Consider the following 24,957-nt stretch of genomic DNA (forward strand, 5'->3'; position numbering starts at 1 on the left):
TCCGTTTGGCTTTTTGACCAGCGCTGGCTAGCTGTCAGTCAGCAGGATCCACCTGCAGAATGTGATAATCCATCCTCAGCCACTCTCTTCCTGAAGATGAACCTCTCTCCTGCTCATCTCAATAGATGTCAGCCCTCTTAGTATCCTGAGTGATGGTCTCCTGTGTTTAATAAGAATCAGCTGAGATTATGTTAATTCTGGCCTATAGAAGAGGCATCTATCGCCTTACATCAGCATTTGCATAATTGCTGTGAGCGCTGAAATGGTTAGCCAGTCTTGGTAAATGTCATTAAATCTTTATTTTAGCCTAACACAAAGATGTGGGGTGCAGATGTGGTTGAGTGGATAGATGGATGTCTCAATTATTATTGCTGGGTAGATTCAATGAATAAATGGGCAGAAGAGTGGAATATAAGATGGAGGAAAAAGATGAAAATGTTCACTACCGATAAATAGAAAACTACTGTATTGTGTATAGCATTAGGAAAGAGAGATAACTTATTATCTCAAGAAATATAACTGGTCAAAGCAGGTTTAGGTGAAACTTTGCATGCTTGTGTGGATCAGTAATAACTGATGTGTCCTTTCAGCTGTTCATAGAGTACGAGCGCGGCTCCTTCTCTCTGAAGCTGCTCTCTACTGAGGAGGTCAATGATGTGGTCGCTCACATAGGAAACTGTATGTTGAGGATATGTCCGGGTCTACCACCAAGGTGAGTTACATAGCTGTGTGTGTGTGTGTGTGAATGTGTGTTTAATATAACAGTTTATGTGGTTTTCCATGCGCTGGTCGTGCTCACAGATCTAAAAGTGTGTGTGTGCACATACAATTGATTGTGCTTTTTATAATGCATGTGTTTACATGGGTGCACCTTACTTTTATATTTAGGTGCACCAGCACATAATTAAGGCACACCCATAGTACATTTTGATTACATTTCGTAATGCATTATGTGAATGATTGTCAACAGGAGTAAAGGTGCAGATAAATGTTTTTTCTTGACTGCAGAAATCTCAATTGTTTGAAGTTATAAAGCGCTGATGTGTAAAGTGCTCGACAAACTCCAATAAATAAATCAAACTGAACTGTTTGGGTATTTTTAGAGCCGTTAACTGATATTAAAGCTTACAGTCTATTCGACATGTATCTATGTAATGGGGATGTGATCCTCCTGTTGAGAATGGGAAGCATGAATTTAAATGCAGAAATGAATGCAGATGTAAAACCATAAACCTTTATAGCCCCGTCTTCATAACAGGACATAGTCTTTTAGTTTACTGAGAGGCTTAGGTTTGTGTTTTTGAGCCGCAGTCGATTTAATGCTACAGCATGCGGTTTGGTTTAATTTAGGTAGTTTCATTTCAAATCAGAGGAGTACTCCTTCCTGCTTCCTGCTCGGGAAATGTCCGTTAAAGAGTAAGGCAGTGAGAAAGCAGCCCGGAGCTGTGTTTCTAAAGAGAGGATATGCATTTGAAAATTTCACCTGCAGCGACAGTATCTGTGAAATGTAAGAATGGGAGGATTAAATTCAGTTTTAATCTGTCTTTTCTTCTCAGTAAAGTGATGAAGAAGCTCTGCATGGAGCCTCCAGACAGACTGACCTCTCTGCAGACTCTGTGGGAGAACAACAAACCAGCTGAACCGGGACCCTGCGGTAGGAATCTGTGACGCTACAATAATTAATTACTTACTTAAGTAATTTGTGATTTACCTTACATTTTTCCATTATCCATAACCTTATTTGTTTGTATTTTCCCTCTGTCCAGGTGGGTTTTCTCAGATGTACAGATGTGTTTGTGACTGGTTGGGGCTGCCTTACAAAGAGGAAGTGCAGTGGGTCAGTATTATCGTCAATATTAATTGCTGTTCATGCTCTCGCTCCGTCTTGTTTAAAATATGAAATCTGTCTCTGTATATGTTCACTTTTTTATATGACAGACATCCTTTGTTTCCTTTGTTTCCTTCCCAGGATGTGGATACCATCTATTTGACACAAGACACCAGAGAACTCAACCTGCAGGATTTCAGCCACCTGGAGAACAGGTCAGCCTTTGAAGCACAATAAAGATGAAATAAGATCAGATCACACCAACATAATGTGAACAATTAGAGTTGCACACAAATGGGGGCCATCTTTATTAATAAAAACATAGAATTTAAAGCAAAGAGGGGTATTTGTGGGTGTCACCATTAACCTGATCACAAAATGTGTAGTTGCAAAATAACCATTTTTTAAATCTTCCCTGTGTGCTTCTCCTCAGGGATCTGGTGGCGATAATAGCAGTTCTGGAGTTTAACCAGTGGTTTACCAAGCTCTCCACCAAGGACTACAAACTGGTGAGTGCACATTTTCTCAGTAATCATTTCCATTTAGTTTGGGGGACTCAAAAACATTAAAAAACGTTATTGAAGCCTAATAGAAAAAAATATCCATTAAGAGTCACGAACTACAGGATCCTCAGTAATCTTTTTTGGAGTACATGAACACTATATTTAAACTATATATTTTTTTCATTGAATGCAGAACATTCACTACATTTATGCCTTGCGTCTACACTAACCCCAGCATTTAGAGGTCCTAAACCAGAGACTTTATGAGAAACTGCTGACCTCGTTTTAGTTTGAAATTTTGAAACTGCGTTTCAGCGTGGACGGACTGGAACTGAGACCTGTGGAAAACGATGATGCAGACACCCACGTTGGCTTCCTGATTTTGGACCTTATCACTGATGACATATCCTCACTCAGTATTTTGTCATGGTTCTCATAGTTTCATTTTGAGCTCCATGCTTCGGGCTTCCTGAAAGGCTTTTCTGGTCTCCCTTTCCTTGACATATGATCAGTCACCAGTTTTCAGGATGATGTTGGATACACTGAATGTGCAGTTTAATTCAGTCCTGCCACAATTCTCCCTTTGTGAAGTTTTTGTGAAGTTTTTGAAGAAGCTGCTTCAGAGTGGTGTTGATTCAACTATGTGGTAATTATGAGGCTGTTTGTGTTGCTGATGAACCGTTCTGCATTAAATTGGAGAAGTGTCTTTAGTATTTTGCCATTTACATGGCATTAAGGGTGGATTGAATATTACAGCCAATAAATTGTTATACAACTGCTGTAATTTCCCCACACAGTAGTTCTATTCTCTGCTAAGAGGGTTTCAAGCGTCACTTTACATTACAGCAGGTAAACAGTGTAATGGTGTTGGTCTGATAATCCAGATTTAATCCCATCTCAAAGTAAATAGTGAGGAGAATCACTACTCGCAACAAATGGTTAGATGTGTCTCACCCTGTGTGCCGGCCTGTCAGTTTATTCTTGGTTCTTTTCACACTTTGTAAAGGTCGTGCCTCTCACTTCCATACTGCAGCACCACTGCTACGCTGGTGCAGTTGTTTCTGTTTGTATCTGTTGGTCTTTTTCCCCAGTGCAATAAAAAGCAGGATGAGGGCTCGGACTGGGCCGCGTCACTCTGTCTCTTTGTCCAGCTCTCTGTCAAGCACGATATGTCAAGTGACAGGCCACCACAGACACCAGCTGATTTGGCCAAAAGATGGAGACTCACTGCATCGACAAGACAAAGAGAGTTAAGCAATGCTTGAGGCTTGATTAGGCTGTATGCTAAACTGAATGACAATATGCAAATCAGTGTTTCCCACAGAATCAGACTTTAATTGTGGCAGTGGCTGTCCAGCTGGGGTGCCATTGAGCATGTGCACCAGAGACTTCCACCGACTCAGTTAGCTAACTTCTGGTTTAGCACTGAGCTGACTTGAATTGGCATAAAATGTAATCGGGCGGATCGTCTAGCCTCTCCAAATATTATTGGACTGAATTTCCCAAAACCTGACAGTAAAATGAGTCATTTTGCGGAGCGCGTGAGGCTTTGATTACTGTATTACAGCTGCATCTTTCACAATGTTAGCTTGTGGGAAGAACTCCCCAGTGCATCACATTTCGATGTAATAACACGGTTTGGCCACGTCAAAAACCGTCTTCAAGGCCTGGCGCTCTTTGTATTGAGCCGCTGTTTGCGAGAGTGTGGTAAAGTGAGCCGCTGTCTGATTCTCGTTGCACCTGAACTACAGTAAATAGGGTAAGCATGGTCCTGGAGCAAAGTGAAGGTCCAAAGAGATACATATAGCCTACATGCTTTTGCTGATATGTGTTCTTTATGAAGAACGGTATCAAACCCATTTATGTTTTTGTGAGGGGGCTTTATAGGGGTGGGCTTTATTTTTATTGTTTGTTTTTTGGTTGTTAATATTTGTTGTGGTCGGTAACTCCAAACGTCATCTCCTATCATGCATGAAATCCGGAAATATTGTCCTTGAATTCCTTGAATTTTGACTTTATGGTCAAAACCAAGTCAAAAGATTTATGTATTTTTCTGACTTTGACCTACACACAGGTATTTGGTTACAGGTATTTCAGTGCAGCAATGTGGAGAAATCTCACCTCAAAATCACCTCATGAATGAATAAACTGTATTTACAGTATCATGACCTTTGACCTTACATCAAATCAATTCCTTCATAGGTTAGCTCATCATTGTCTTGGCATCATCTTCCTGAATCCTGATGAAATTAGTTGTATTACTGTGTTAGACTACAGTTGTCTACTTTTGATGAGACTTGGTTATATGATGGATTGTGTCGCAAAGTGTCAAAGGGGCTGACAAATTTCCTTTTTTTCTTTTGCTAATCATCATCATGTCCCTGTTATTTCTGTCTCTTCCTATACAATATATTTACATATATATATATATATATATATATATATATATTTCTGTATTTACTGCAGAACATGTCTCTCACTACTTTTGCCTCACTTTAGCTGCATCAATCTGCCTTTACAGTCCCCCCCCCCTTTGTTTGCTCCATCTTCCCCTCCTGTCTGTTGACTGAGGATCAGTCCAATGTTCTCGTGTGATAAGACTCCTAATCCTGACGAGACAAAGGGGCTCAATGTCTCAGGCTGTTGCCCCCCCGCAGCACTCTATTACCAACTCTCCGTCTCGAGGCTTCGCTCAGTCTCACCAATTACCACACGCAGCTTCCTCAGTCCAAATAATTATCTCACGCCTCTGTCACAGACCATTCTTTTTGTATTGAATTTCAGAACACTGTCTGTCACCATGCCGTGTGCAAATGTAGGCTCTGATACTCACACAGGCACATGTGCACCTTGTGGCTAACGTGTGCCCTTTCTGTGCCAGATTAGTGTGTATTATAATGGACCCTCTGGCTTTTGTGTTCAGAACTTTTCTTATTCAAATACGTTTTAATGTGTGTTAGTGGTGTTAGCCAAAGATTCCAGGTCTTGGACAGTGGCTGTGTCGTGTTTGTCGTGAGAAGAGGCTTTTTGCTGCAGTTCAGAGGAAATTCTGTTGGGTGTTTCTAAGGAAATGGCTGTCTGATTTTCACATTTTTTCATAGTGTGCATTTTTATATGGTGATAATGGAGAGAAAAGGATATGCTCTGGAGTGTGATATTGCTTTGTTTTTGGTCCCATGCTGGTGGAAAGTATAACAACTTTGAAAGAAGAGGGTGAAAAGGAGAGTGATGTCAGCAAAAAAGACCAGTGAAACAGAAAGATAAAGTCCAGTGGGGAGGTCATTGGAAAGAGTGTAAGGGAGCGATGCCAGCTGAACGAGGAAATTAGTCAGAAGTCATCAGGAAGGAGAGATCAGATTGAAAGGAAAGGAAAAGGAACTAGACATTTCCAGCATGGGAAACTAGTCTTCACTTTCCAGCGGAACATCAGCTGATGTTCCTGCCAAAGCTATTGACATGAAAAAGTTCAACCAAAGGGCAACGCTGCCCATCGGTCTGAACTATTTACTCTGCGCAACTGTGTACAGATGAATCAGGCATATCTAAACTAAATCTCTGTGAATCATAAAGCAGGAAGAAAAAAAGAAAAGAAAAAGTGAATGGGAGGAAAAACAAGCCCCCAGGCTTGAATCCGAGTCTAACCATCTCAGTCAGACAGATAAGAAATCTCTCAGTGCAGTGGACTGGATAATATAACACACACACACACACACACACACACACACACACACACACACACACACACACACACACACACACACACACACACACACACACACACACACACACAGCCAGCTTTCCCAGCGAGGGATTAAGCTGCTCATCCTCAGTTCAATCAGGCTGTTTGTTTTCTGCTCTAATCATGATGCTGAGCCGAAAATTGAGAGAGGAGAGAGTTGCAGTGGTAAGAGGACTTCTGATTACCTCGTGATCACACTGCACGTGTGGATTTTACATGTGTGAAAGTGTGTGATATTTCAGCTGGACGTGGGGTCAGGACAGCACAGCATGACGAGGCTCTTATTTAATGAATGGCAAATGGTGCAGCAGCGTACATGCTGACAGTGTCTCTGCGCCGTCCCCGACTGTTTTATTGTGACACTTGTAAAAAAAAAAAAAAGAAAATACAGGCTTCTTTGTGCACTTCGCCTCTCTCTGCTGTGCCCTGACCCACTCCGCTCTCCCCTCTTCCCTCTTTTTCTCCATTTCATCCCTCACTACCCTCATATCTCCTTTTGCTGTATTATGTGTCATCCGTCGCTGCCCTCCATCATTCTTCTTCCTCATCTGTAATACTCACAGTTTCACAGAGTAAACATGTGAACAACAGTCCCTTTCTTTCTTTCTTTCTTTCTTTCTTTCCTTCTTTCTTTATTTCTCTCTCTCTTTCTCTCTCTCTCTCTCCATTATCCCTCCTCTCGTTCCCTCCCCCTCACTGTAGATAACAGTGCGGGACAATGTCACCAGTGTGTTGTCCACACTGAGGTTGTAGGGTGAGGGGAAAAAACAGGAATGTCAATTACCAAGAATAACAACAAAACAATGGTCTGAGTTTGTTTTTTGTGATTGAGAATGTTTGTGTCATGAACCAGTACAGATAATTAGTGTAGACAAATTATAATAACTGTAGTAAGTAAACGGGATGTGTGTTTGTTTCCATGTTTGAAAATGACACAGCACACAGTGAACTGGGTCAGTGAACATCTAGGTAGGGCACGGACGTCCAACTGTTGAATTTTTAATTTGGTCTAAATATGAGTGCTTTTCCTCCCCCGACCGTCTCCTGTGGTGGCGAGACCACAGAAGCAAGACAACTTCTCCCCCTCTAAAGTGTCTTAAAGTCTGCTGTCCCCAGATCCTTCCTGTCACGCATAAATGGTCTTTAAGCAAAAGAGGCAGAATTTGCTACGTGCTACAGTGCAGCTTTAATTAGCATAAATGAACAGCTTTCCCAAGCAATTTCAACGCGTTTTGCACCGGAACACTTGCAGGAAGTCCCAAAAGTACATTTCTGTGTTAATCCTGTGACCTTGAGTGTTTCAGTCCAGGCTTTGGGGTTTTAGATAAAAGTGCATGTTGAGCCTTGAAGCTAGTGCAGTTAATTGGTATATTTTTATGTTCTTAATGAGCTGATCAGTGAGCAAAGATCTACTTGTGATTCTGTGAGTGGGAGAATACTGACATTCTGACATTATATTTCTTTTTCACCTCAGTATCTACTGTTTTATAGAGAACCACCACAAAAACGAATACATTTATATATCTTGCTCTGTCTTTTTTAAATGACTGCAAAACTATATGTATTTTTGCTGACCTCTGTGTGTTTGTGTGCTTTTTCAGTCTGCAGATGTGTGTGAACAGATCCTCCGGGTCGTGTCCCGCTCTAGTCGACTGGAGGAGTTGGTTCTCGACAACGCAGGCCTCAAAACGTGAGAATGTGCAAAGCCCTCCAACAATTTAATGTGTCAAGGTCAATAACGATTCAGCCTGTGAAAACAGTTAGGTTGTGTTTTCTGTGGCCGTGGCAGATACTTCTCATGTGTGAGAAAATGACTCGCTCACTTCGCTTGAACTTGGAGACGAGATATTTTTTGCAGAAAGCCTGTGTTACAAACTTCTGGTGTGGAGTTTCAGAGAATTTTAAGGATTCCCAAATAGGAGGGGTCCAGTGAGAGACATAACCTTTATATTATAAGAAGTGTATCGCAATCTGTGTGCATCAGTGTCTGTCATAAGATATGTATGAATGTAAGATGTGCCTGCATCCAAAGTTGATTTGGAAAAATTCTAACATTGAAATCAACGTGAAGTTAAAAAGCAGAAATGGTTGATATTCCAACTTCCAGCAATTGCAGCAGCTTCACAGAGGGCTGCTGATGTTGGCTGAATGTTGGCTCTTGTCAGCTATGTGCAGGACATCATTCTTTATTACACTTCTGCTAATATGCAGTTCAGTGCTGTTTTGCTAGCTGGCTTTGTTGTAACATTTCAATTCAGTCATTTTATTGAGACATTTTGAGTCGTTATATAAGGAAAAAGCAGCATTAATGTTGGCTCCTTTTTATTCAAGTGTCCCTGTAAGCAGGCCTGCACAACAACAGGACCCTGAAATGCTGATCATTAACGTTAGTATTCACATCGGTGCATTTTGTGCTGTGAAATGTCAAAATATCTCCTTTGAAAACAGCACACTCCCCTCTCTTCTGCGGTGTATTTCTTGCATGGCATTTATTTATGATAGATGCTATAGATAGCGTACGGTAGAGTACATTGGTCATAATGGGTGCACTCCTTCTTACTCTCCAGTGATTTTGCCCAGAAGCTTGCTGCTGCCCTGGCCCATAACCCCAGCTCAGGACTCATCACCATTAATCTTGCCAACAACCCACTGGAGGACCGAGGTACGCTATCTGCTTTAATCTGGTCTAATGTATTCAAGTCTGCTCTGTTCTGCTCTCCGCTGTTCTAAACAGCTCTGTTCTACATCAGCTGTGAAAGATAACTCTCCAACCATAGTGGAATATTAAATACATTAAACATTCAGTAGTTATTTATCAGGAAGATTTCTTCTTCTCTCTTCCGACTCTTCATTGTGTTAGACTGTATATGTACCGCAGCCTGTTACAGGTACAGAGTGTAGTAATATTGACAGTTTAGGCTCACTTGGTACAGGACAGTGAGTGCAACAAGTTTAATTTTTCATTGAGTCCGTCCTAAGGCCTCTCAGTATATCCAGGACACATGAATTAAAGATACATTCCACCAAATATTCAGGCATGTCACATGTAAACATGCAACAGATTTCTTGGGATTATTCCTTCTCATGTAAAATTTACTACAATCATCTGATGAATGTTTTCTCATTTAAATAAACCATGCTTTATTTATTTTTAATTTTTTTTTACAATTTGTCATTTTATTGTTATCACTTGTATTTTCAGGTTTCTACAATATTCTGTAGCTTTCCTGTGCATATGTTTTAGCTTCAAATGCTAGTTTCTACTGTGGCATCAGAGCACAAACCTATGTCACTACTTTTTTCCGAACAGCTAACTGGGCTTTTCCATTTGAAAAACACTGAACAGAATACAGTTGTAGTAGCTCTTTCAAAATGTGATAGTCCATTGGCAGTAACATTGCCTGAAACAAGCTGCATCATGAAAGCAAAAGGAAAAGAATACTCATTGACTCTCGCTGCAGGTATCTCCTCCCTGGGTGCTCAATTTGCCAAACTTCGGATGGGGCTCAAGCATTTAAACTTCTCCAAAACCTCACTATCACCCAAAGGTATGTGCTGCCTCACTCTGTCTTTCGTACACACTTCCTGATGATGTGTGAAAACATTTTGAGCGGTTTTGAGAAATGGAGGTAGGTTGGAGTGATTCAAATACAAAAAAGTTAATATAAATATTGCGCTACGATTAGTTGGCTTTCCTGTTTGAGTACGAGGTGCAGTTCACAGCTTTCATCACTGTGATCACAACTACCGCTGAGAAGCTGATGACACTTAATTATTGAACTATAAACACTGTAAGTGAGGGAGAGAGGCCAAGAAAAAGATGTGTCAGTGTGCAGAGGCAATCTGTAAACAGTGTGCCTGTTTCTATTTACATAAATGCTGCTCAACATGCAGTCAGTAGAGCCGTAACCTCTTGACTTGATTGAAAAATCTTTTCGCAGTAATGTCCTCTAATGAAATGAAATGAAGAGGCTGATTGTGCCGAGGCTTTTTTGCGAAGCAACTGCAGGCGCGTTGAAATCGTTCTGGTTATAATTTGTGGATTAAATGCGGCCGCTGTCGGCGATCACTTGCAGGTAAAATTTCTCCTTCGTTCTCACCCAAGGTAAACTCTTCAGCACCAGTTACAGTCTTCAGAGACCATCTGTAAACATGCTTTGCTCTCAGGCAATCAATAAAGAGCTATCATATTTCGCAGTGTAGGGTGAGTGAGAGGGCTGCGCTGCTTAAACTGAGCCCTGCCCGTCTAGCTAAAGGCCCAATCCATAATCCAAACCCCAAAAGCCCCCGACACTCAGGGCAACACAGAGGATTGAGGACATCTTTTTTTTAGCCCTGAATTTATTTGATGGAGCTCATTTCAGCAGATCTATCATTTGATCTTTTGATTTTTCATTCCAGTTGATGGTAACTCGAATATGGTTAAACTTTATTTGTTTTAATTATTCTGTCCTCATCATCTTCATTCATTCCGTGAATCAGACTGTTCTCACATCGTCTCCTCTCCAGCTCTGTCAAGTCAGTCACTTGACAGTTACGCATGGTTTACTGACAGACAGAGTAAGGACTTGATAAAAGTGCTGGCTCAGTGTGTCAGCCACGTGATAGATGTGACACGGGTCAGCGGTTCACCCGCACCGTGTGTCAATATGACGCAGACACTGTGGAGAAGAAATCCATGCATGCAAAGACTTGCATACACAAACATCTGTCTCTTGAATACTTACTCAATGATTGCATTAGATGTGGTTGTTTACGATGCTTGATGTTCGATAGTGCTCTTCATCAGTTTATTTTGGTATATTTTCTCATTAAATATAAAAAAGTAGAATCCTCAACATAGTGTGACACTGATAAAAGACATACTGTTGCATTACATTAAGACAACCATGAGAAAGAATGCTCTTTTCACTTTCCATGCATTCACTCTACATTCTGATCCTGTTCTTTCCTGTCTTCACCCGCTGCTCATTTCCCCTGCTATTTCCTTCAATACACTGTCAAAACGTCAAGTGGAGATTCGAGGGTTGTGATAATGCTGACTGCGTGTGTGTGTGTATGTGTGTGTTAGGGGTGAACAGCCTTTGCCAGTCACTGAGTGCCAACCCGTCCATCCCCAGCAGCCTGGTCCATCTGGACCTCTCAGGGAATGTCCTCCGAGGAGACGACATGCAGGTACGCTCACACACACACGCACGCACGCACGCACGCACGCACGCACACACACACACACACAGTTTCTAATCCATCTCAGAGCTTGTATCAGTAACACTTAATTGATCGAAAACAGCTCAGTGCTGCAGTTGTGTGGGGGCCGTTATAAATCAGTTAGCATGTCTCTCTGTAGGAGAACATCGAGTTGGGATATTTGACATCTGCTCAGAGCACAGATACATCAGAGTCTGGTCTAACAAACACCATCCATCACAGTGTTCTGTGTCCCATCTTGGGCTTTGGTATTAACTTATTGGCATTTTTCGCCATCTTCTGACATTTTTAAATCCAAACAACTAATTGATACAAATCCCATCTGATTGGATGGGAAAAAAATTATGTATGAAATATGAAAATGATAGGAGGTTGGAAAATAATGAACAAGAGCAGGAAGGGGAGCATAAATGCTCAATGGTTGAAGAAAAAAAGAGTAAATATGAAAAAAGTACCTTATTGAAGTTCACAAAAGCCACGAGTCACATTGTTCTGCATTAGAAGCATTTGTCACTGTAGACACCAACACACATATCCTCTGGAGGAGCAATCACATCGCTGCATTAACAAACATTTTATTCTTTGCTTTACATTTAGCATTTCTACCACTTCCTGGGTCAACCCAACAGCCTGGCAACCCTTGACCTCTCCAACACCGACTGCTCATTAGACCAGGTGAGTCAGGACACACACTGAGATGATATCCGGTCTAGTTTTCAGAGCAAAAAAGGGCCTGATTTAAAGGTTATTGGGCAAAGAATTAAACAACTATCAGAGATTTGCAAAGACACAGCATACTCTCAGTTAATTGTCCTCATTATCCTGCATTGTAAGATGAAGTGTTAGCCATTAATATCTGTGTTGCAGGCCATGTAATTTGATTTAATACACCCACTCAATCTGTGTTGCTGCTGCTCTCCAAGCAGTGTGAATACTGTATGTGATGTATTGATGTGGGCCTGAGAGCCAAATACAGCTTATTGATTAGTCTGAGATGTAGCCAGCTGTCAGTCTGTCACTGAACATATTGATTGGCTCTTAAATCATATTGTGTGTCTCTCACATACAACCAGATAATGATACACCTCTCAAAACACACATCAAGATTTCTTCTCCTCTGTGTCTCTGTCTGCCGTGGACATAGACAAAATGGCACAGAGGCACTTCGTTTTATGCTTAAAGCTCACTGATTATTTACACACTCTTCCATAGAAACAGCTCAGATGTTAGGGTGACGATGTTATGTTCTGTGTGTTTAACAGGTTTGCTCGGCTCTGCTGCGGGGCTCGGTCCAACACCTCTCCGTTCTCAACGTCTCAAAAAGTGTCTTCCCTCACAGGCAAGAACTTATTCTGACTTGACTGACAGTCACCTTAACAGTGTGGAAAGGGCATTCATTAACTGTTGTGGCTGGTATCCTGAGAGGTTGGTTTATTGACTGCATTTGCTTCATTTGGAGGCAGACAGTTGCAGTGATAAAAAAGTGAGACACTGAGTGGCATAAGTCCAAAACATTACAGAAAATACAATAAAAATAGGTTAAATGTATACACAAGTAAGGCTGTAATGATAAGAGTGTCATTTAAAGAAGAGTTCTTAGACTCGAAAGCATCGTTCACCCCAGTGAGTTTTTTCTTCACCTCTAACTCTCTACAATTACATTTTTTGCAGCAGCATGTCTTTTTAAAGCTACTTTTAGACCAAAGTATATCAAATTCATATTTTGCACCTGCGGATTAGTCTGCACCACTACTGAAATGTTAGAAAATCACAGTTGAGACGATGTCCATAATTATACATAACTGCCACCTGACTCTGTAAAATGATGGCTCAAATGCATTATGGACATCGAGTTATATCCCAAACCTTCTCAGACATGAAACAGGTCTGGGATCGCCTGGACATATTTATTCATCATGTGATTGCTGGAATTTAACCAACACCGAAGCTTAGCTGTGATCCTCCTCCCCATCCTAACATACTTAATACATTAAAGGTTCTTTAAGACCTGAAATGACTTGTTAAGGAGTTTCCTCACAGCCAAAAATGTGTCTGTATGTTGGTGTGTGACACCTGCTGGTGATTAAGTGCCATTACAGACGAGATAAAATGTGGACGACAGGAGTGTGTCCACCCGGGTTTGTAAAGATGCACAACTCCGGTGTGGTTGAATTTGTGTGTGTGTGTGTGTGTGTGTGTGTGTGTGAGAGAGAGAGAGAGTAACAGATGGGTGGTGGGAGGAGTTTTCTTCCCATCATTATCTCTCTTTCCAGTGTGTCTCTAGGGAATTGAGGACTTCATCAGCAACCAGGCAGGGGGGTGGAGTGGGAAGATGAGTAGTGGTTAGGGGTTACACCTGAGAGTTTGACTGATCCTCCCCTCAATCCTTTGTTTTGTGGAGCTTACTAGACAGTTGATGAAACCCAAAATGGGTCACAGCCTTTTAGGACATGGCAAGAGTAATAAAAGCTTAATGTTGACCTGAATCTCAGGTCGAGGAACAACATCACCGAGCCTCATGTGGCATTGGATCAAAAGAGGTTTAGCAACATGAAAAGTTGGTGACATGTTGTATTTTAAGGTGTTAGTGTATGATGTTGGCATGATGTCATCTCCTGCTCTCTTGCAGGAAAGGCAAAGAGGTGCCTCCGTCATTCAAGCACTTCTTCAGCAGCGCCATGTCTCTCAGCTCCGTCAACGTGTCAGGAACCAAGCTGCCGCCAGAGGCCCTCAAGTGAGAAAAGGATTCATCCACTTTTAATGTGTCTAAGGAGCAGCTCCTTCTGCCCCACTTTCTATGTCTCCCATATTGTTTTATCACCTTCAGTAAGATGTCACTTGTCTTGGCAGCCTATATCAGCGAGAAGCTGTGTTAAAGGACACTAACTGGGCCCTTGCAGTTTAATATTACGCTGTCCTTTAAATGATGCTCTCCAGATGTAGGAAAACATCTTTAGTTACATGATGAATAGTCAATATTTTAACCACCTTTAAAACTTTAACCTCTCGGTGTCTTTGATTTTAAGCTGTGATTGTTTCTTAACCGCATATAATATCCGTGTTTTAGAGCTCTCCTGCTCGGCCTGGCAAGTAACATCAGTGTGAAGGACGTCTCTCTCGACCTCAGCTGTTGTGAGGTAAGGCCAACAGAGACACGCGCCGCTGTCAATTCCTCTCTTGCACTTTCTGAAATTGGTAGTGGTTTCGTATTGGATCATTCCCGCATGGCTGCACGTCATCTGGTTTGGGTGGATTTATATTTATTGTAGAAAAAAGGGGACAGTGAGGTCAGGGTATGGAACTTTTATGGCACCAACCGAATTGTCTCGACTCTGTCGAGTATCAAAAAATGACTTTCTTTCCAAACCAGAATTTAATACCTAAAAAGTTAATCTCATCTGCATTAGTGAGCCAATAAGCATGCAACGAGCTTGTTGTGCAAAGATCTAAAAGTGCAGGTGAAAGGTTAGGTTACACCTAAGTCAAGGTTTCGGTAACAAACCATTTAATGATTCCCAGGCCTTGGGGACAGATGTGGTGGCAGGGTGCAATCTCTATGAATGCTCCGTTGCAGTGATTTCTGTCAAGTGATGTGTACACACTGGAATCGTGCTATTTTTTTTTTGTTTTTTTTTGGTCTGATTTATACTTAATCATGTGAATATTTCCTGACACATCTGAAAATTAAATGTTAATATCACAACTGTTGAGTTGGAGCTCCTTAACATTCATGAGAGCTGTCGCAAACAGCTGTACCTACAGTACACTGAATGGCAGCTCAGTGATGCTGATAACATTGTAGGTCACTAGCTCAGTTTGAGCATAATGTTGCAAAATACCATGAAAGCTGTCTTGATTAATCAAAATGCAATGATCAGTGGGTTTCAGGGTGTTTGTTTTTGTGGTTTGAGTAATTTATTCTCACAGTTTCTCTTACTGGCAGCGTCTGCATAAACACACTTGTTTGTAAAGCTTGACTGATACTCAATTTTTGGGTCAATGCTGAGACCAAAATTGGGTAGTGAAAATTTTATGCAATCTACACATTTGATTTTTGCAGTGATCCCTCAAATGTGGCCCTCAAACACTTGTGACAGAGATATGTAACAGAGGCAGGATTTTTTACAGTTTAACAACAAAAGTCTGTTGTCTAAAATTACATCAGTGTACTGAAACAATAAATGTCACCGGGAATTTAATCATTATAAATTACCCCAAGCACCTTTGTCTGCATTATCATCTCTTTAAAATATGAGGTTGCATATTGGTGCATACAGGACAGAATGCATGACAATATCAATATATCTGGCTCCACTTGTTAGCTCAGGTTTGGCGCATGTTTTTAATAGTTTGAAGAAAATTCTGGCCCAATGCAATCAGCTTTTTAGGATCCACTCCAAAACCATTTGACAGACCAGTGATACTGTTAAGAGGCTGTATAATGGAATACTTGGCAGACAGCAGGTAGGGGCGGAGGGGGAGAGATGTACAGAGGGGTTAGGGGGTGGAGGTGGGGGCTGGGTTTAGTTTCCATCTCTAATTGTTTCTGCACAACTCTCTCTCTCTCTCAGACACACACACACACACACACACACACACACACACACAGCAGCCTCCTCGCCCTCATCTCCTCCCCTGCTCGCACAGAAAAAGACAGCTTGCTGCAGATTCAATGGGATTGCTAAAGATAACACATGAATACAAATTACACAGGAAATCCAATTCCACGTTCCCATAGAAATCTTCCCAAACTGGAGCTGCGGGGGGAAATGATGCGTTCCGTCCCTTTTTGAAGTCTTAATGAAGCGTTTGGCGGAGGCAACCCAAAACTGCTCTGCGAGTGGGTTGACGGCATGCAGAATAAGGCCTGTGCACATGACTTCTGTCGAGAGTGTCTGTGTGAGCGTGTGTGTCACTGGATGTGTGCTTTGAATGATCATTAAGCATCTGTGTGTTTTGTTGCTGGTAATTGTTGGCGTGGCCCTGACATGCTGTTCTCTCCCCCTAATGCTTCTGTAAGCTTGGCCATTGTGTAAGTACCAATGTGCTCCCATCTTAATAATTAACATCCTGCTCCTCCTCATTTTATTTGCATATCTGTTTCGGCCGATATTGTAATTTTCTGCTCCCATCCTGATCCTATTCTTCTTCTCTGCGTCCATTTTTCCATCGACATGTGCAAAACAGTCTTCAGCAACATCTCACTGCAGTTGCTCTGAATGCTCTCTGCTGGTGTTTTAAATAATTGGTATTTCCATTACTGTGTGTTGAAGCCAGAAGCTCCTCTATTTGCATGTCTCCCCTATTTAGTCGTCTGTCCTTAGAGGGTGAATGCATGTTTCACCTCGGATTCTTATGCAGCTGGCTTTGTTGTTTTCACAGGTTAATAAGATTAATATAGAGCTTAAATCTCATATTGGCAAATTTGTACAAACCTATGCCAACCTGTTTTGGGAACACCGTGGCATTTATGTTAATCTGTGTTAGAGCAGGATCCCCCACAAGCTGTCTTTTTCTAGCAGTAGTGCAGCAGGCAGTTAACAGGACTCATATTCCAAGTGTTCAGGGTGTCTGTAGGTAAATTCATCAGTCTTTTAATTCATTTCTTCAAAATGAGTAAAGCTCTTCTGCGGGAAGCTTTTAAACCTACCACTGAAGTTTTTAATTCATATTGATTCATACCTACATAAAATCGACCTCTGAACGAGACCACACCTGCCTCCAGTGCTTCAATTATTGTCCAAATATCTCAAAACATCTTGAAAAGGTCTTAAAAATGCAGAAAATCTATGTGGTTTAGACACCCAGGTGTTATAGGCAAGTTACCTTAAATGAACCAGCCGCACTCTGTATTTACTGTGTTCGGTGTGTGTGTGTGTGTGTGTGTGTGTGTGTGTGTGTGTGTGTGTGTGTGTGTGTGTAAAACTCACCATCTCATCTTTCCAGTTGCGGTCAGGAGGTTCTCAAATCCTTGAAGGTTGTATCGCTGAGATCCCAAACATCTCCAGCTTAGACATCTCTGACAATGGTGAGATCACAGCTTCTATGCATAATGTACCAAATATTTATTGAACTTTTAAACACTTACCTCATCATGAGTCCTCAGATTGCATCTTTACTATCGTCTTTAAACCTTTTTCTCTACACCCAGGCCTGGATGCAGACCTGTCCACTCTTCTGGTGTGGTTAGCCAAGAACCGATCCATCAGGCACCTCTCTCTGGGCAAGAACTTCAACAACATCAAGTCCAAGTAAGAAATCAGTGCAGTTTGTGGAGGGTGGACAGCTTGTGTGAACAATTTGGGTCTGAGAGAGAAACATTGGTGGTCAGGCCCGGGTTTGGTTTATCTGTGGCTTCCTGTGACATAGTTCAGTCTGTCATGGACGACAAAACACTGCTGTCGGATTCAACTTAAAGGGCCAAAACATAAACTCACATAAAAAAGACCACTGACACGGTTTGATCTTTAAAATACCACATTGCACTGAAGTCTTTGTTGTTCACTACACAGGTTGATGGATATAGTGACAACAGATATACAATTACACATTATATTACACATTATACACATTATATTCCTATAGACTTGGCCTGTACAAGGTAGTTTCTAAAGAATGTTCACTCAGTGCGATCATCCTGTCTTTCTTCTTCCTGACACAGAAACCTTGCCCCAGTGTTGGACAGCCTGGTCCATATGATTCAAGAGGAGGAGTCGGTGAGTTTTTTATTTCTCTCTCTGTCTGTCTGGCTTTTGTGAGGGACAGCAAATCACTGAATCTCCACCAGCTGCTCTGCAACTGACCTCTGACCTCTCCGCTGAAACTGCTGTGGATATAGTAACCCCAGAGCGATCGATGAAGTATCAGATTCAATGGACACTATGTGGTTTATAAGAGCTGTAGTAAAACATTCATGCTGTTTTACTCGGGTGCGTAAAGTTAGATCATAGAATGTAATCTGGACATTATTTAATCTGTTCTGAAATGATAGTAGACTGACCGGCATCGTAACTTTTTATTGCCCGATGAACACTGCTTGCTGATCATCATCGTCTCTGTTGAAAGCTGAGAAGTTACCCAGAGTTGATGGCTTAGCCTCTGCACTTCCTCTGTCCATTAGATGTTCTCTCCCTCTTTCTATCCGTTCCCACAGGGGGAATTATTTAGATTTTACAAGATGCTGAGTAAGCTATCATTTTTTTCAATTGCTCTGAAAACCTGCAGTAAAATAAAAGGATTTTCTCCCGCATAACGCTGACTTTCTGTCCCGCAATCAATCTCACTCATGTTATCTCTCTCTCCATCGTGGGAGCTGTAACACATTTTGCCCCAGTGCCTGCTGCCTGCCCTTTTTTCATGTCCCACAGAGGTGGATGTGCTAGATTGATGGTCCAATCGAGCTGCTTTGTGTCAGATGGGCTCTTGATGCTTGTAGTGTGTGTGTGTGTCTGTGTGTGTCTGTGTGTGTCTGTGTGTGTCAGATTATTTGTATGAGCTGGCTATCTGGCTCTGCAGGCAGGAGAAAAGAGAGAGGGAAAGGAGGGAGAAACTTAATGGATGGGTCCATAGTAAGAGGTTCAAGGTCAGAGGTCAAAGGATGTTCAGTCGAGATGGATAGTAAAAAAAGGAACAGTAGAAAGAGAACGTGGCAGAGAATTAAGGTTGTGTAGAGTAGAGAGGACAGCTAAAAGAGAAGGTCTTGTTGGTTAAAGGATCTGTGGTCCATAGGTTTGTTTGAAGCAGGGAAGAAAGTGTGCACTTTTATGTGCGTGTGTGTGTTAGGGAGACAAGTGTGTAGCCAGTCTCCTGGGTCCCTTACGGCCAGAGTTGACGTGCAAACACAGATAAGTGAAGGCCTGTAGAGATAACGAGTTTCAAATGTTATTCTGCAGCATTTTTCCTGCTCTGCCTCTCTCAGATTGTGTCACAGCTCCAGGCAGCACATCTACCTGCTGTGTTTCTGTGTCCTGGCCTGAGTCCAGGCAGTTTAGTCCTGAGGTACCTGATTGCTGCCAGAATATAAACAGATACACAAAGTGTAAACTGTGTCTCATTGCGGAGGCGGTGCACGTCTGCTTCATTAAAAGGAATAGTTTGTAATAGTTGGTTGAAAATATTGGTGTTTCTCTCACATCTGTGCAGTTAAATCGAGCAACACGTGAGCTTAGCTTTGCTTGATGACTGGAAACCAGTTTTGTTTTATGCTAAGCTAATGACCTACGGGCCGTAGTTTCATACTTGATGCACAGACATGAGACAGGGTAAAACATTTTCTGATCAAAGTCTCACCCAGAGCTCTTTTTTTAATCCACAGAAAGAACTTGTCACAAATAAAGAGGAAAATAATTAGAAATTTGCAGAGATCTTTTATATATTTTAGATTGTCAAGTACAATACATGAAGTGAGAAAAATAAAATGTGAATCTTCAAAAACAAACAAAGAAACATCTTACCTTGTTCTTTCTGCAATATGTTATAAATCTGTAATAAACAAAGAACAATCAACAGAGTCCATTTTGATCAGCAGCTCTTCCACCATATTTATAAAAAAACACATATTCACATATGTGGAGCCCAAAGCACCATAATAGTTATGATCAGTCTACATTTGTTGATGTCATGCTTTGGAGATGGAAGTAAGAAATCAGTAACAACCTAACTCGCACAACCCCAATGATAATAACAATTCTTTAGTGTTTGAGAAAAAGTAATCATCAAAAGCTCCATCTTCCCCTCTCCCGAGCTATCACAGATGTAGTGGACAGACAGGATGGTATATTGCAGAGCACTGCAAGATAAATGAGTTCATCAGAATATTAAACACCATTCATCATTTTATGGACGTGCATTAAACAGATTAATTTGTCTCTGGTATAAGGTCACTTTTAGTTACGTGTCTTGGGTTACAATTTCTCATTTTCTTGGTTTTATTAAACATGACGAGGATGCAATCATTTCTTCATTTTAGTTATTAATAATGGCTGAGAGTCTGAGCTGCTGCAGCTGCAGAAAGTCATCGGCCATAGTAAGGAGCAGGACTTGTGATTACTTTTGCCGGCACAATATACAGATAATATCACTGAAGACTTTTCGTCTTCTACATTTACTGACACAGTAAAACCAGATGTTGTTGGTGCACTGGATATATGTACGAGAAAGAATTTTTAAACCAGATTTTTATTCTCATTTATCTGTTAGAAACAGTGTGAAAACTCAGTGTTAGTGATCTTGTTTCTACTTAACATAGCTGGAGAAAGAATAAGATACCGTGGCTACCGGTCCATAAACTTGTACCTATTTGAATTTGCATGTTTAACATCTGCTCCGAGCTCCAGAGGAGCACATGCAGCCAATAAATAATACTGTCTCCAACCTCAGACAAGACATAAAAAGGTAATTTTCTGCCTGTATAACCACGCTGATGCTGTTCCTCTCTACGCTGATCACTTCACTTTATCAGCTCAAAGACAAAAGATTCATTAGAGAGGAAAATATGTTTAGCCTCATAACTCACCCCTCATTTATCATCATTGCTTAGTTTTTTATAGCAAAGAGTTAGTTATTGCTGTATGGTTTTGCATCTGTGTGTACTATTTGAGCATGTGTTACTGCCAGCACTGTGTTAATCCATGTGGAGGTGGAGTCGTATTTAGATTTTTCCCTGTTGGTGATGCCAAAGGAAGCCGTTGTATTGTTGTGACTTCCAGCTGATGCATGTTCTGAACATGTATAATCTCTTCCCTGTGTGCGCTACAGTTGGAGTGTGTGCTACATGGAGTGAATGCAATGATCAATACTGATCAAAAGTAGTACTCAAGTAGGGTTCAGAGACCCTTGTGCTCTACTTTTACTTCTACTCCACTGTAGAAGTTTGTAATTGAATGACAAGTAGAAAATGAAAGGTGTGTTTTTGGGGGTGAAAAAAAAAATCAAATTCAGAAATGAGCATTTTACAAATCTGGCACTAGAGCTAATATGTCAGTGCTGCAAACTTTATTTTTCCAGCCTCAGACTAGTGGAAAGTTATGCAAATTATCATCTGTCATCAGTGTTCTTCTACTTGTTGTACCAACGCTCCTCTGAACTAACTGACTTCTGACCTACTGTTCTTCTAGACCTGAAATGTCTTGTGCATATTCTTAGACCAAAAACAGACACAGGGCCTGAAATTAAACCTGACATCAACCTGTTAGCAGCTACTGTTAGCCTTTGCAAGTTTTTGTGAGGACGGCCCTCAGGAGTCTCCAGCTGTGTAAATGCCATGCATCATAGAGCAGCTTAACTCTGCTGAACAGACGGGCGCTGTTGGACACTTGTAAACCTTTGTACCATTCTCACATCTCAGAGAAATCCACTTGATCTTTTGCTGAATTTTTCATTTGGCCCTGTGGAGGTTTGAATGATAATGCCGTTGACATTTGAGAGAAGTCTCTTTCAAGTCCCGCTATCATGGGATAAATGTTTAATTGAGGTTTGCTCTTTAGAGTCAGCAGCTGCTGCAGGAACATGGAGTTTAATCATTACTGCTGTATTTGCAAAAGATGTAGCTGGAGGACAGGCCATTTTAAAATCAAAGACTAATTAAAAACTGAAATTCTAGGCAGTTATTTGTCCTAAAATCTTTCGAATGTTATGAGAACCTTTACTTTCATTGTTTAAAGTGATTTCCAAAACCTCCAGAGACTTTTGTTATGGTTTCAAACTTGCTGTGAGCTCTGACAGTTGTGTCCGACTGCCTGCTCAAAGGAACTGCCAAAGATCACTGGGTGGGTGATGGAAACAAACAAAGTCAGCATTAAGCTGAATAAATAGAAAATGCAGGGAATCTAAGCATCCACGGACAGTGAATAAATTCAAGGACACTTGGGAAAACAGGCTGGCACTGTCTGAAAGAATATTGATGCTCTCAGTGACATAAATTACGATGGCTTTTGTTACACTTGGCAGTGATTTAACACGGGCCAAGAAAGCCCATTTTAAATGCTTGCTGGTGATGCCAAAGCTAAACACATAAAGGGGGGTGGCAGCTCATCAATTAGGATTCTACTGAACATCTGCAGGTGGCAGATAAACCAAAGAGTGTCCTGCTTTCCTATAAGTCTGTATTTTACCCTTTGATCTCTTGATATAAACCCTCTCTCAACACCTTTTCTCCTCTTCTCTCCTCACCCCAGCCCCTCACATCTTTGTCTCTAGCAGACTCCAGACTTAAGAGCGATCTCACCATTGTGCTGAATGCGATCGGCAGCAACTCCTCGCTCTCCAGATTAGACATCAGCGGGAATGCCATGGGGGACATGGGAGCCAAGATGCTGGCCAAGGCGCTGCAGATCAACTCCAAACTCAGGTCAGTTCAGTGTGTTCAGGGGTCAAACAGCCTGTAAACAGAATACAGTCACATTACATGAAATAAAACCAAATAAAATAGAAGACAGACTAAATTAAATAGGAAAACTTAACTGTAAACCCCCATACTTAGCATTTATAAGCACTACTGTGTGTAAACACTACATTTTTTTTTATAAAGCAGTAATGTAATTATGTACATATACGCACATGCTTTTAGAGATTATAAATGTACAAATGTAGTCCTCAAAAGACATTTTATGTTATAACAACTTCATGTCACTTTATTGTCATTCACATATACATTTGTGGGTACCCAATGAAGGAAGTAATTGACAGCTTTGTTAAATGCTTTCTGATCCATGGCAGCTTATATCTATTTATAAGACCAATACTGTTTATAAGCTTTTATTGAATTAAATAAGGGAAAAATAAAGGGGAAATTTCAGAAGATATTAAATAAACTACTGTGACTATTTTTTCTTGGGAAAAGACAGGTGAATTCATGAGTTGCAGCTCTGCTTTTGTCACATTGCGTGCCTCCCTGTGCAGGACTGTGATCTGGGATAAGAACAACACCAGCCCTCAGGGTCTTCAGGATGTAGCAGCTGCTCTGGAGAAGTAAGTAGTCTCGTCTGTAAATGAGTGTAAATGACATGGACAGAATGACCATGTCCATTTGGTGTGGGGCTTTCATTATCCACCTCAGCAGTGCAATATGTAAGATTTTTTGTTGAAAACATTCAGAAACTAGCAAACATGTTCAACAGTATGTGAAGAAATAACAGCTGTGACATTATGAAGTCTATGTATTGTGTGACACCTGGGAGGCCCACTCAAGTAAAGTGTATGTGTGGAAAACACTGAATATGCTGATGATCCATTTATTTAGTATACATGCACTGCTGTGCTGAAAACTTCTGAAGGGATGGATGTGTGGTTAGCTGTTGCAGCCCAGATGTCATGTGGCTTTGCGCTGAGCGGACGGAAAACCTTCAGGTGTGTTAATACAGGAAGAGAAGGAGAAAGGTGAGAGAGGAAGGAAGGGAGAGGGCGAGACAAACACAGGGAATACAACAACAAAGACTCAATGGCGGTAAAGAAGATGCTGAGGAAGGAAAAGGAAGAGCAAAAAGAACAGAGACAAAAAGTGCAGATATACCGCCTCTTCAGTCTGCGGAGCTCAATATTAAATATTCTGCGTGTGAGTGTGAAATGACATGTGAAACGACATCTCACTAAATTTGCTTCTGGGACACATTTGTACATCCTCCTCTCTCCTCTTTCTCTCATCTTCTCTCTCTGTTTATCATCCTCTCCCAGCAGCACCATTTCCCCTCTGAGTCTCTGTGTTGCATTATTGAAATAACAATTTTCTTCTCTTTTCCCTGCTCCTGTTCTCTATTCTCTTCAGCAGTGCTGTGTGTGTGTGTGTGTGTGTGTGTGTGTGTGTGTGTGTGTGTGTGTGTGTGTGTGTGTGTGTGTGTGTGTGTGTGTGTGTGTGTGTGTGTGTGTGTGTGTGTGTGTGTGTGTGTGTGTGTGTGTGTGCAGTTCATTTCCTTTTGGCAATTTCCTGATGTCTCTTGTGCTTTTTTTTGTCAGAAAACGTTTCATAATGCTTGACATTACAGTCTTCAGAGGTGTTCCAAGACTTCAATATACTCAATATGTGCAAGTGGGTATATATGAAGTGAATATAAAGAGTAATCAGCATTAAAAGTTATAGTCTGAAAACTTTTCAGCGATTAGAGACGTGCAGTTTTGAGGACTCATATAGGACGTCTCTCAAAGCATAATAGTTCGATGTCAGAAGACTTAGACTTTCTTTATTTGGTAGTAAACCAAATACCACCCCAAAAAAAACAATTTGTCGATAAAAAAAACTAAAATTGCCGGGTATTCTTTTGCACAAGCTCCTCTTTTGTGAGAGAAACAAATGTCTCCTTCAACATAAAAGACAGCACTTTCCTCTCTCTGGCTGTTATTATTCTGTTTCTACTAAAATGGAAAACAGTTTTTTTTTTCTGTGGTTGTAAAATGAAAAGAATCCTCTTAAAGCAGTGGCGATGGAGGCGGATGTTTTTGGGGAACTTGAAGGACTTGGCTGTGTCGATCGCAGCAGATATGCCAGTCGAAGCAGTGAGGGGATCTAACCAGACGGGTTCATACAGAAGTCAGATCTTCATTAGTAATGGCACCACGCTGCCTGCTGTGCTGCTTCACTGTGTGTGTTGTAAAGCCAGGCATATCTGAGTAAAGACCAATCAGTTTATCTTTGAGGATGACCACCATCAACATCTGACTCCTACTTTCTGCTTTGCCTCCAAACGCCC

At 41.2% G+C, this 24,957-nt stretch overlaps 1 protein-coding gene across 2 annotated transcripts in view; it reads left to right on the forward strand.

Moving 5' to 3' along the window:
• Window positions 1-24,957, forward strand: part of LOC119005909 (F-actin-uncapping protein LRRC16A-like) — a 74,660-nt gene that overhangs the window by 35,086 nt on the left and 14,617 nt on the right. For both annotated transcript variants that reach the window (XM_037074005.1, XM_037074006.1), the window contains exons 5-22: window positions 591-712; window positions 1,557-1,654; window positions 1,767-1,837; window positions 1,970-2,043; window positions 2,262-2,337; window positions 7,672-7,760; window positions 8,638-8,732; window positions 9,532-9,618; window positions 11,142-11,245; window positions 11,876-11,953; window positions 12,541-12,617; window positions 13,908-14,012; window positions 14,346-14,415; window positions 17,225-17,306; window positions 17,430-17,529; window positions 17,940-17,994; window positions 22,453-22,625; window positions 23,177-23,245. In XM_037074005.1, the coding sequence (XP_036929900.1) occupies window positions 591-712; window positions 1,557-1,654; window positions 1,767-1,837; window positions 1,970-2,043; window positions 2,262-2,337; window positions 7,672-7,760; window positions 8,638-8,732; window positions 9,532-9,618; window positions 11,142-11,245; window positions 11,876-11,953; window positions 12,541-12,617; window positions 13,908-14,012; window positions 14,346-14,415; window positions 17,225-17,306; window positions 17,430-17,529; window positions 17,940-17,994; window positions 22,453-22,625; window positions 23,177-23,245 (1,625 nt within the window). The remainder of the gene's footprint in view (window positions 1-590; window positions 713-1,556; window positions 1,655-1,766; window positions 1,838-1,969; window positions 2,044-2,261; window positions 2,338-7,671; window positions 7,761-8,637; window positions 8,733-9,531; window positions 9,619-11,141; window positions 11,246-11,875; window positions 11,954-12,540; window positions 12,618-13,907; window positions 14,013-14,345; window positions 14,416-17,224; window positions 17,307-17,429; window positions 17,530-17,939; window positions 17,995-22,452; window positions 22,626-23,176; window positions 23,246-24,957) is intronic.

Source organism: Acanthopagrus latus, chromosome 17 (genome assembly GCF_904848185.1).
Source record: "Acanthopagrus latus isolate v.2019 chromosome 17, fAcaLat1.1, whole genome shotgun sequence".
Taxonomy (NCBI): Eukaryota; Metazoa; Chordata; class Actinopteri; order Spariformes; family Sparidae; genus Acanthopagrus; species Acanthopagrus latus.